The sequence below is a fragment of the Pelophylax lessonae genome (assembly GCF_965119305.1).
Source record: "Pelophylax lessonae genome assembly, chromosome: 11".
Taxonomy (NCBI): domain Eukaryota; kingdom Metazoa; phylum Chordata; class Amphibia; order Anura; family Ranidae; genus Pelophylax; species Pelophylax lessonae.
Genome location: NC_138778.1, coordinates 53455731 through 53468839, shown reverse-complemented (window position 1 = coordinate 53468839; position 13109 = coordinate 53455731). Strand labels below are relative to the sequence as shown.

The 13109-nt window shown below is 43.3% G+C and overlaps 1 protein-coding gene across 1 annotated transcript in view; it reads left to right on the top strand.

Annotated features, from left to right (window-relative positions):
• LOC309567533 (protein-glutamine gamma-glutamyltransferase E-like) overlaps nt 1–10234 on the top strand; it is a 72872-nt gene extending 62638 nt beyond the window's left edge. Inside the window, exons 10-13 of the mRNA XM_082272918.1 lie at nt 2816–3142; nt 4872–5032; nt 7580–7713; nt 9991–10234. Of these exons, the coding sequence (XP_082129044.1) occupies nt 2816–3142; nt 4872–5032; nt 7580–7713; nt 9991–10144 (776 nt within the window). The 3' untranslated portion in view covers nt 10145–10234. The remainder of the gene's footprint in view (nt 1–2815; nt 3143–4871; nt 5033–7579; nt 7714–9990) is intronic.
• Nucleotides 10235–13109: the final 2875 nt, after the last annotated feature.

The following is a 13109-nucleotide window of genomic DNA, read 5'->3' as shown; positions in this document are numbered from 1 at the left end:
CACTTTGAAGAAAAAAACCCTAGCATTTCTGGCTGTGGCCATCTTGAGTAAGGGAAAATGATTCATGTAGCTTTTACTTCCTGGGATCCATCTGCCCTTAGTTCAGGCGTGCATGCAGGAGCTTGTGCTAAGCTGAGAAAACTCCTCCTCCTCTCCTGAAGACTCCTGGCAAGTATGACATCACATGCCTAGGCAAGAAACCAGGAAGTAACTGAAGAAATGTAAAAAAAAGAAATAAATAACAACAAGTAAATATGATATACTTTCATATCTATTACCTAATGCTAGCAGTATGAGGATGAAAAATAATTAATGTTGATTGGGAGAGTGAAGTTCCTTTTTAAGCACAAAACCCTGCCAATAATGCACTTTTAATTCACTCCCATTGAAGTCTATAGGGCCAAAAAAGCAAAAGTACATACACCTTTTCAAAAATCACACAACACCGTGTTACATTGATGTACATAGGCACCATAAGGAATAATGTCACTTCCAATGTCATGCATTGCAGTGTGATGGCAGAAACTGGAAAAATCGCACTAACGTGAACAAGGCCTTTCTTCTTTTTAGATGCTAAATATTGTTCTGCACAGTACCTTACATCATTTCAAGTATAATTAAAGGCATCATTTTTTTTTTCGGTTTGGATAGAGTGGAGGGGGAGTAGAGCTCCTGTTTTTATTGCTATCGGTGGCCCCGTTAAGGTGATTTACCCTCTCTATTTATCCTATTTACCATTATCATTAAAAGTAAAAGAAAATCCCAATTTTTGGGTTGTCACCAGAAAAGTAATAGAGAGGAAATCTTCCAATGGGTAAAATAATTTTGGTGACCTGGGGGTCCCCAAGAAATTCCCTTGATTCACAAAGATTTCCTCTCACTTCCAGTTTGGCAATGGGACAGGAAGTGAAGGGAAATCACTGCAATGGAACACAAATGGCAAAACATTTTCCTGGTGCCTCCATGGCAGCATACCAATAATAGAGCTCCGCCTTGACTCCTCCCTCAGGACCAGTGAATAGCATAAATTAAAGACATAGTCCCTCCCCCAACATTCTCCTTTTTTTTCCTCATACCTCTTGGACAGCAAGGGTGAACATTTCTTTAGAAACAGTCTGCAGGCAGGCTTCTTGGTCTTCTCATCACACGTTTCTCAAATGTTACTGTATTGACCCAGGAGCTCTTACAACTGTAGAGTTTGGAAGAAAAATAGTTTGCACGACTATGTCCTTGCCTAAATAAAATTTCTCTGTTAGCATTACACCCACCCATGTAAGCTGGTTATTTATCTTTGGTATGCTGCCATGGAGTCAGCAGGAAAATGGAAAATTGTATCATACTTACCATAATTTTCCTTTCCTGGTGCCTATTCATGGCAGCGCACACTCCCACCCTCGGTATTCTATATTATGGAGAATGTTGGGGGAGGGACTACTTCTTTCATTTAAGCTTTTTACTGTTCCTGAGGGAGGAGTTGAGGCGGAGCTCTATCATTGGTATGCTGCCATGGATAGGCACCAGGAAAAGAAAATTATGGTAAGTATGATACAGTTTTCCGCTTTTTAACAGGGGTTATAACCCACCCTTACTCTTTTCAAAATGAAAAAATATATATATGTAGCACTGCCCCCTTTAGCAGTGTTTTTCAACTCTGGTCCTCAGGGCCCACTAACAGGCCAGGTTTGCAAGAAAACTGAAATACATCCCAGGTGATATAATTTGCTGCTCAGTGATTGCAGTATTTTAGTCTGCATCTCCCCAAGGTAATACTTAAAATCTAGCCTGTTAGTGTGCCCTGAGGACCGGAGTTGGGAAACACTGCCCTAGAGGACTGCTGAGAATTACGTTTTCTGGATTCCTCTGGGTTACCCTTAGCAACTGACAGCAGATAAACAGCAATGAAAGTTCTTGGCTCAGTCAATAATCAATCCAGGGGGTTGGTTTTGTGGTTTTATTGAGAACTGGGATAGGAGAAGGGATGAGTGGGATACTCCAACTGACAACTATTCACAATGATGAGGACAACTGACTTTAGAATGCGGCAAGGCCGCTGCTTCACCCTGCCACTGAAGTGAAGATAGATAAAGTGTTCCTGCTTGAATTACTCTTCAGGGTTCTAACTTGGCACCCCCTTTCTCCCTTGCTGTGTGTGCATACACCCGTCCATTGATTCTCCACTGAAGTGGTCCCCTTCCTGGGCAGACCCCCGGCAAGCTTCCCTGTACTCACGGACACTGTTTTTCCCAATGTTGCTCTGCCTCCAACTCCACCAGTCAGCTTTCATGGACCTCCTGGCTCAGCTTTAAACTCCTGGTTTACAAAGCGGACCGCCTGTGACCACCATCCATAGCAGTAGAAGGAGAGACAGCCGTACCCTCCTTCTGGGTCTTGACTTCCCACCCAAAGACCCCCTCCCACATGTGCCCTTGGCTTTTATAGCCTATCCCAGGATGCACCACTCTCTGTGCCAACCCACTGGGACAGCTACAAAAGCCTGTGTCATTGGCTGGGTTTCCTCCACTGTCCAACAGGCCTCCCTATTGGACACAGTGGGGACACTCCCTCAGACCAGATGAATTACACATGGACACATGCAACAGGCCTAACTAATGATCAGGCTCCCCTGATAAGCAGACAGACCGAACTTTATTACACGTGTCTAGCACCTATCTAGGAGGGTGCTACATATAGTTCAACTTTAAGTAATCCTTTTCCCAGGCACTTGTATCTTTGATTCAGGTCTCCAAAAACAAATTGTCTTAAAAATAAAACTTTTTTAGAGTCATGCTAAGAACCAACATCATTCTCTTTACAGGGTCCTACGAGGAGCGGGCAGTATTTAACAAGGCAATTGACAAGTTGTTACAGAGTCCTTTTGTGGATTTTGAGAAAAAATTGCAAATTTTCCGAAGAAAAGAGGAACATAAACCACATCAAGGAACGGGACTGCGTGGAGCATTTTCTTTGTTCCAGAAGCCAATGCTTGGACAGGACATAAATATGATACTAAGCCTAAAAAACACAACATCAGGAAGTATCAAAGTGATTGTGAACATTACCGCATCCAGCATTCTGTATACTGGAAAACACAAGCATGAGATCTGGGCAGATGCAAAGGCTCTTCCTCTGCAACCTAATGAAGGTATGGATATGCCTTCAAGAGTTCATAGTCATTATGGTAGTGATTTTTAGGTACAAGACATCTAAATACACAGACCAAATACATGCAGTATATATATGTTCAGATCTGCAACCATGGGACAAAAAGAGCAGACGGTTGAGTCGCGATTTTACCACCCAACTAAACAAGGGCACACAATTGCTCAGGGCTGTACACATGCTACGGCCTCAATGGTTTGGTTCGAAGTCGAGGATAAATTTAGCAGCATGTTGCATTTTCCAAAACGTGACTCATTCAGGCTGATAGAACTGCATTGCAAACGTTCTGCACATGGTTGCGGCGTGGGCGTGGAGGGTCAGCCTTTTTAGAGTTTAAACAGGCAACATTCCTTTGAAAAGCGATCCACTGGATGTTTTTTGTGGAGCGGCAAGGGCTGCCACATGTAAGACCCAGGGCCGTCTTTAATATTGATTGGACCCTGCGCAAACATTTTCTTGGGCCCTCCTGAATCCATTAATCCACTATTTGTGGGCTCAAGGGGCAGCTTCTTTGGGCCCCACACCAATGACTGGGCCCAAGGCATCTGCCCCTTTTGCCTGTGTTAAAAAAACGGCCCTGGTAAGACCGATCCTTAAGTGAGCTGTTTTAAATGACAACCTGAGATTTACACAGCAAAACCAGGCAGATGAAAACATTTTCTCTCTTACAGTTATATACTGTGAGAGATACAGTGATGTCCTCTTTCCACCTCCAGGTTGCTTAAAGTGATTGTAAACGATCACCTTGTAAACATCCCATTCAGTTTAAAATAGAAATGAAAGGCAAAACATTTTTTGTATAGATATAAAAAACATTATAAATACATTTTTCCCTTTTTTATAGGTGATCACATTCCCTCTGTTCTCAGCTGCATAAGAGCTGGGAGGAGGAGAAGCAGGAGCATACTGAGCTTCTCAGTAAATTGCTGTGCAGCTAGGTGGTGTCAGGACAAGTCTGATCATTGGAGGAGAGCATACTGAGTTTGCAGGATAGCTATAGAACTGACCACGGTGAGCTCTCCTGCTTAGTGTGGTCAGTTTGTAATAGAAAAGCAAGGGGACTGGCAGAAACACCAGGGATTTCATACAAAGGAAGCAATACAAAGAGAACAGAACAGGATACTTTCTCATACAAGTACATGGTACAGTAGGTCTATATCAGGAATATAAAGTGTTGGGGTAGCAAACGCTTTAATAAACATCAAAGGAGCAGCAGGAGACTGATGAGGTCATCTCTCTGCTCACAATGCTCTCTTATTCTTTCAGTATGCTCCTTTATGGGGGTATGGGAGACCTCCCCCCCCCCCCCCCCCGGCTTTTTGGACAGTAAATAAGCAAGATTATGACATCATCGTCCTGCCTTCCCACCTCGTGCAAGTAGAGCCCCCCTGGCTTCTGTTGAGAAGCTGTGACCCAGAGCTTTTGGCTCATGTCCAAAAAGGGATCATTTTGGGGATATTCACCCTGTCCTGGCCATTTTATTTTAACAGATGCAGACACATAGGGAACGGGTCATGAAAAAAGGATCTTGTATTATCTAGGCCCTGCCCCTCTCTGCTATCTGAGCCTCTCTATTGGTCCTTTCATATGCGGCAGATTTTTTAAAATAATAAAAAGATTAACTCTAAAATATAGATTTCTAGGTATGTCATGCTTGCACTGTGAAATCTGTGAAACATTGCCATCATTTCCATTTTCTTAATTGTTCCCAGAAAAACTCATATCCATCGCCCTGACATATGCCATGTATGAGAAATATGTGAGTGAAGACAACGTGATTCGTATGACGGCTTTGTGTGAGGTTGAAGGGACAGAGGAACGTATTTTACTGGAAATGGATGTAATCTTTTCAAAGCTTTCAGTCAGCGTCCAGGTAACATGATTGCAAACCATGCAGTGGAAACTTTTTGTATGCAAACATTTATGTTAGCCATAAACCCCTAGCCATTTTGATTTGTAACAGAGGTAATGACTGCAAAGGACACCAATGGTATCACGGAGTATTAAAAAAATAAAAAGACGTTTTCTTTTATTCCCCAGGTTACCAAGTACATATATCACTTAGTCCCATTCAATTTAGTGGCCCCATTGCAGGTCTTGAAATCAAACTACTTCAGCGCAATTTCAAAGCCGAACATTACTGCACTGTGCAATGCTGCTTTAATTGCAGCATTATAATAATAATAAATTCAGTAAAAAGTAGTGCAGGAACCTTTCAGTTGCGGCGATATGAAAGGTTCCATTGCAGGCAATTGGGTACGACTTGTCATGCAATTTGGAACTGTTATGACAAGTTGCACGAGTGTGAACGGGGTTAAAAGCACCCCTTTTGCTGGCTTTAGCTCCACCCCATACTGAGGCCCAATTTATGAATGGTACTGTGCAGGGAGGTACAGCCAGAAACTGCACGCTCTCTAAGGCTAGGGTTACATTGATGCAGTGCAGGAAACGTTGTGATCTGTGCACATTTCCTGCACATCAATTAACTTGTACTGCCCTAGCAATCCACAGCAGGTGTCAGTTCAATGTTATTAAGCAGTATTGATATTCCCATTGCACACTTTCCTGGATAAGGCCCCTTTCACACAGGCGGGCCGTTCAGATCCACCTGTCCGTTTTTTTGGTGGATCTGAACGGTCCCCCCATGCATCTCGATCGGATGTCAGCGGAGACATGTCCGCTGACATCCGATCCGTCAAATCTGGACGGATGGAAACCCTATTTTCCATCCGTCCAGCGGATTGGATCTGATGGGATCAGATGAGAACGGACCGACGGTCCGTTCCCATCCAATTTCCCCCATAGAGATGCATGGGTAACTGACAGCTGTGTCTCTGCACTCAGGGCGCAGACACAGCTGCCATCCTCCTGCTCAGTGGGGGATCGGCGGCTCGATGCCCCGCTGATAAAAACGGAATCCGTCCGACGGACGGATAGTGTGAAAGGGGCCTAAGGCTTTAGGAGTAGCAGGTGCTGTAGCAACAACCAGCTGGAACTGGAAACATCACAGATTCAATGTACATATTTGCTAGCACACCACGGAGTCTTTAATTGAAGAATGATCATTTCACAGAAGACATAGAACAACGTTTCGGAGTCACGCAGGACCACTTTATCAGGCATGTGATGATTTGTGATGTGCTGGCAAATATGTACATTTGAAGTACGTTACTGACACTTGGTCACAATTCAATATAAGCTTACTTGAAAAATGTTTCATGTTGTTAGTGCTGCCTGTTTGTCGACCATCTGTTTCCACAACTTCCTAGGTTCCCTGCATGCTTTGCAGTTTCTCCTCTACTATTTACTTTCAATTTCTAAAGACTACATATCCCATGGTACCTTGCTACCTGCAAGCAGTGATTCCTGTACGGGCTCAACCTCCTGAAACTCCTACTCTCAGCTTCTCTGCAGTTCAGAAGGCAGGCTCTGTGAAATGTGTGACCCAGCAATGCCTACTCACAGGGCATAGTGAATACGTGTCACAGAATTCAAGGAAGTAAATATATTTGGATCTTCACAAACTTCAAGATCATTCAGATATATGTCAGTTGGCTAGAAATAATTAAATACAATGTAAAAATTAATATAACATTTTACATTTGACCACGATTATAAAAAAAAAAATCTGATTAAGCTTCAAATTACACTTTAGATTTAAGATTCCTGATGATGAAAAATTGAACCTCCTTGACAGTATAACTAAAGGTTGTCAGGCATTCAATAGGGCGAATGCACCGCAACCAGGAGCTCGTCATTTGGCTCACAGTTGAGTCACAGCCTCATTGACTTGAATGGCCAACTTTGACAATGTCGCCTGTCAGCTCGATATGCCATGTTGAATTTGCTACAATACAAAGAATCACAGTTGCAGCATGTGAACAATCCCTATCGATCAGCAGCTGCAGCCAGTCAACTGGAGTGGCTACAGCTGCTGATCATTTTTCAACATGTCCCTTCAACAGAAGTCGATTGAACGATCAACTTCTGCCAACCAAGGTAGCCTACATACTAAATGAAATATGTCTGGTCCCTGCTTTACCAACCAATTTTTGATCAGTGTATGGATAGGAGAAAGTCCACTGTAAGTAAACATGCATAACAAGTGATGGGAATTTTGTATGCTTGGCCTCATCCTCACAAATACATGCCCAAGCCCCCTGACTGTTGAATTTGATTCTTTTTTTTACTGGCCACCCAGCTTCAGGTTGGTTTATTATCCAAGCTTGACCTCTATTATGTAGAGTGACAACCTGATCTTTAGGATGAGGACTATTTGTACTCGTAGATCTGAAGTGATGTGGGAGAAAGCAGAAATAGTCTACCTAATGAATATAAAAATACCCAATGATAAAACACAAGTAGTAATATAGCCCCTCTTTGCTGGTTCCTAATTGATGAATTTAATGATTTATTACAGGTTCCAAAACATATTGTTCTTAACAGAAGTGTCAAAGCAGATGTTATAATCACCAACACTTTACCTGAACCACTGAATGCCTGCTCAGTGCTCCTTGAAGGAGATGGACTTGTTAATGGAGTTCTGGAGAAGGAGTAAGTTATGTCCCAAGCAGACACAACAGTTTTTCTTATAACAACACTAAGGGCTCTTTCACACACTGTGTGCAGCAAACGGACTCCGCTTTTCTCAGCGGGGGATCAATCTGCCGATCCCCCACTGAGCAGAAGGATGACAGCTGTGTCTCCGCGCTGTGTGCGGAGACACAGCTGTCAGTTCCCCATGCATCTCTATGGGGGAAATCGAATGGGAACGGACCCGTCTGGCCGTTCTCATCCGATCCAATCCGATCCGCTGGACGGATGGAAAATAAGGTTTCCATCCGTCCAGATTTGACGGATCGGGTCGGATGTCAGCGGACATGTCTCCGCTGACATCCGATGCCCCTTAGGAATGCATGGGGGGACCGTTCAGATCCGCCAAAAAAACGAACAGGCGGATCTGAACGGTCCGCCTGTGTGAAAGGGGCTTTAGGCCCCTTTCACACATACGGTCCGTTCAGTTCATCAGTTCAGTTACGTCAAAATGTATCAGTTTTCCATCCGTTTTTCATCCATTTTTAATGCGTTTTTCGTCAGTTGTTATCCGTTTTTCATCCGTTTTTCGTCAGTGGTTATCTGTTTTTCATCCATTGTCATCCGTTTTTCATCCGTTCTCATCTGTTTTTCATCCGTTGTCATCCGTTTTTCATCCAATCCGTTTTTTTGACGGATGAAAAATAGGGAATTCATCCGTTCAAAAAAACGGACATTGACAAAAGCGGATGAAAATAGATGTTAACTGATGATCATCCGTTGTCATCCGTTTTTACATAGAGATACATTGATGTCCGTTTTTCATCCGTCAACGGATGGATGAAAAACGGACAAACGGACAGCATGTGTGAAAGGGGCCTAAGATTGTTCAGGTGATTATATTGAAGGCAGAACTACCCATTCAAAAATCAGCCTGATGTAGGAAATGGTAAAACAGAGCAATTTCCTTAGAGAAAGATATGAATCTCTATAAAAGTTTGCTATCCTTTCAGATAACATTACAGATGACCTTGAACATAGACATGTGCAGTCAGTTTTGTTACGTTACGAACCAAAATTTGGACAAAATTTGTATTATTCAGGGATTTGGATGTATCAGAATATCCGAATAACAATAGTAACAAATCTCAACAAAGCCAAAATAAATTTTAATGAAGCAAAGAAATTCATTTATTTCATTCAGATGTTTAAAGCATCTCAAGTAACGAATGTTCCAAAATTATTTCTGAATAGCTGGTTGTTAAGGAGCGAGCCGAGCGGCTGCTCAACTGCGACTCATCTGCTGTTAGTGGGCTTCCCCGCTGACAGCAGAATGTAAACCAAAGAAACAGCTCAGCATAGTTGGTTGTTAAGGAGCAGCCGGCTGCCGCATTTTTAACAAGTTTGACTCATCTGCTGGAAGCGGGGTTTTCTTTTCCCTTTTATTTGTTGAACTAGATGGACTTGTGTCTTTTGTCAGACTAACTGGGACCCCCCCCTCCAAAATCCATAAAAGGGCCTTTAGGTCTGGTATAGATTTTAAGAAGAACTCCTTGCAAAAAAAAAAAATAGCATGGGTTCCCCCCAAAATCTATACCAGACTCTTTTCTGTGCATGCAGTCCAACAGCCCAGGAAAGAGGGGGAAGGCTAGCGTCCCCCCCCCCCCGAACCATATCAGGCCACATGCTCTCAACATGGGGGGGTTTGGGGGAGGGGGTCTCCCCACAAGGCACCTTGTCCCCATGTTGATGAAGACAAGGGCCTCTTTCTCACATCCCTGGCCCCCAGGTCCCAGCCCCCCCATGTGAAGAGTATGGGGTACTCATTCACCAAAAAAATGTGAAAAGTAAATAAAAACACAAAGAACATTTTTTTTAAAGGCTTTTTATAAAAAAAAAAAAAAAATAATAAATAAACATATCCCACAATGTAAATCCAGTGTCAATCATGATGAACGCTGGCTACATACCTGCACGAAAAAAAAAATCCTGCTGCCCGCCGATTACTACCGATCCCATCCAGAGACACTTGCCAAATGACAGCCGCTTAAATATGGGGGCAGGGGCCACCCAGTGATGGGTGACCACGCCCCCTATGACATCATTTACAGGGTCACCGAGTGACATCATGGGGGTGTGGTCACCTAGGAGATCACATTAAAGAGAAAGTGAGTATTGTAGCTAGAACTTTATTTTATGGAACTTTCTGAAAAAAAAAAAAAATGTAAATGTGAAATAAAAAAACAATTATGATTAGGCTTCTGAAACCAAATTAATGTATGTAATTTCTTTTTTCAGGCTGCCAGCTTTAAATCCAGGTGAAAAGACCCAAGTCAGTTTCACACTCAGTCCCTCCAAGATCGGCAACAGGACATTGACAGTGACCCTCAATTCTGACAAGATGAAAAATGTTAAAAGTTTCTATCAGGTTTTCGTGACTGGGTCACCATGATTCTATAGACCTAACTGACATTTATTTTTTTACTGATCTAGCACTGCCTGTACAAGGAAAATATTAATTTGACATGAAGACTTGAAGTATTACTTACTGTAACACTAACAATAACACTGTGTCTAATACTAATATTAATAAAAAATGGTCACAACTTGGCAATTGCAAAAATCTGAATATTAAGAACTAAAACCTTGCTCCCAGCACAAAAAAAGTACCTTTGCAGTGGAACCTACCCTTACTGTACTGGGGGTTAAATTCTCAATAAGTCTAAGAGTAGAGGAATAAGTTGTAATACTTACCTTGTTTCTTTCCATGGTAGGCTTCTTCCACACTGTTCAACACTTTGTACGAGAGGATGGTGAGGACCTAAAAACTTAAAGTAGAAGTCCACCCCAATGCTAAAATCTCGAAATCCACAGGCATCCATGATCTAAGACTAACCTATCTAGCCTTGTAAAGAAGAAATTGATATACCTTTTTTCAGGGCTTTTTTTCTCAGAGAATAGGTGCAGGTACTCCCCTCTTCTGAGTCACCCCTTGTCTCCACTCCCTACCCACCTCTGAGCGCTGTCCTTTGGTTCCACCCTCTGCCCACCTCCCAGTACCCCCCCACCCCCTTTAGAGAATACAGAATCAAGTATCATGTTGTGGTTCTAGGTAATTTGTATGGAATTTGTTAATGATAACTAGAAAAGCAGTAAAATAGATCCCCTGGAATCAGCAACAATAGACCCCCCCCCCAACAATAGATCCCCCTAGCAGCAATAAATCTTCCCCTGCAACAATAGAAAAAAACAGTAAAATAGATCCCCTGCAATCAGCAACAATAGACCCCCAACAACAATAGCCCCCAAGCAACAATAAATCCTCCCCTGCAACAATAGACCCCCCCCCCCCAACAACAATATCCCCCCCAGCAACAATGGTTCCCCCAAGCAACAATAAATCCTCCACTGCAAAAAAAAGCCCCACCCACAACTAAATGCCCGCCAGCAAAAATAGATCCCCCACTGGCCCCAGCTCCCCTTTGCCATTGCATACATTCAGACTGGAAGTTCCGGAACTCTGTTCCCCCACGTTCCCACTGAAAAAAAAGCCCTGGTTGTGACACCGTGACATGGCCCAACTGGACGGGGGGCTGGCTGGCGAGTGAAACACCTTGCAGAAACGCATAGCCCTGGTAAAAACACTGGTCACGACCTGAGTCGCAGTGTACCTCTGGTCCGCAGCACCCCCATTCCAAGATGGTGCGGTGGACTGCCCGGAGTGGTGCCCGTTCGGTTCCCAGGTGTAGTGAGTAGTGATCCACCAGCATCAATAGGCCCTTCAGTTCACCCCACTGGCCCCAGCACCCCTTTGCCATTGCATACATTCAGACTGGAGGTTCCGGAACTGCGTTCCCCCAGGTTCCGGCTGAAAAAAAGCACCGCCTTTTTTTAAGTCACCCTGGTTCGGTCTCCAGCCGCCGAAGCTCTGCAGAAGAGACAGCCAACAAATAAAAATGAATGGGAAGTGACATCATCCATAGAGTTACTATGGGGCTTCCGTTGCTGGTTGCCTCCTCTACACCTACACAGAAAACCCACTGCAGACAGCTCAGAGTGGGACCGGATTGGAGCGGCTTAAAAAAAGGTATGTATAGCAATTTCTTCTTTACAGGGCTAAATAGGTTTATCTTAGATCATGGATGCCAGTATATTTACAGATTTTAGTGTTAGGGTGGACTTCTACTTTAATGAACATTTGGCCCAGAGTGGCCCTACTTCAGGGTTATTTTTTTTCAATCCATCTTTACATTTTTTTTTAAAAGTACTGTCAGGGTGCCAGGAAACCAGATCACATGGGGCTGCAGGTAAAATAAAGCAGTTTATTGGAGCAAATAACAATAAATGCACAGCAAGAGTGAGGATGCGAGAGCAGGAACGAGCCGGGGTCAAGTCCAGAAGCGGGTAGTCATCCAAGCTGGTAGTCTACCGATGTGGGGTCGTCGGCCGATGTGGGGTTGAGAGCCAGGAGAGTGATCAACCAAGCCAGGTCATACACAGAGGAACATGGATAACAGAAGACTGCTAGCAGAGATGCACCTTAAAGCAGAAACGCAAGGGCAAGGACTGCAACCCATCAGGTGATAGATATAGTCAGGTGTGCAGCATCATCACTGTGCGACACCCAGGCAGCATGCATTTAGAGTTTATGAGAGGCAGCAGTCAGCACATGTCCAAGATGGCTGCCAACAGGAAGGCAAGGTAACACCTTGACAAGTACTTATAGAAGATTTATATTTTTCCTCTTTATTTTAAAATAATTGTATTTATTATCAGTTGAAAGTAAATGTTTTTGGGGGAAACGGACAGAATCCTCTTTTTCAGGACTTTGAAATGTAGGAGAATGCCTGACTGGACAGAGGAAAGAGTAGCCTCTACATGAAACTTTCTGTGTCTGCATTTCTGTTCCTACTATGCCATCTATATGGATTGAAGTAGAGGGATTCTGACCCCCCCAATTACCTGTTGGTTTTAAATTGATAATAAAAGTAAATTCCTTTTTTTCGTTCATTGACGGACGCAGCTCCTGCTATTCATAACCATTGGGTTATACTACACCTTACAGGACACATGGCTGTTAACCATTTCAGCTTCTATTCAATTATGTAGCCAGAGCTCTGTGTGCGTTGCATTGGTTTTTTTATGTTTTTTTGGAGGATATACTGCTGGTTCAGGCTAGAAGCTTCACAGACCCATTACCTGTTTACTGTCCTCCACTAATCTTGAGCAGTTAGCTGTTTGTAAGACCATTTTTATTTCGGAAATTGGATGTGCTGCTGTCTTCTGTCACTTAGTTGTACTTTCAAAGAGGATTACTGACATGATCTTGCAGAGCTGGTTTAAATAGAGTGGTGCAGCTCTGCGATACTATACACTTTTACACAGGGTTTAGCCATGAACTCCGTCCCTGACCATCT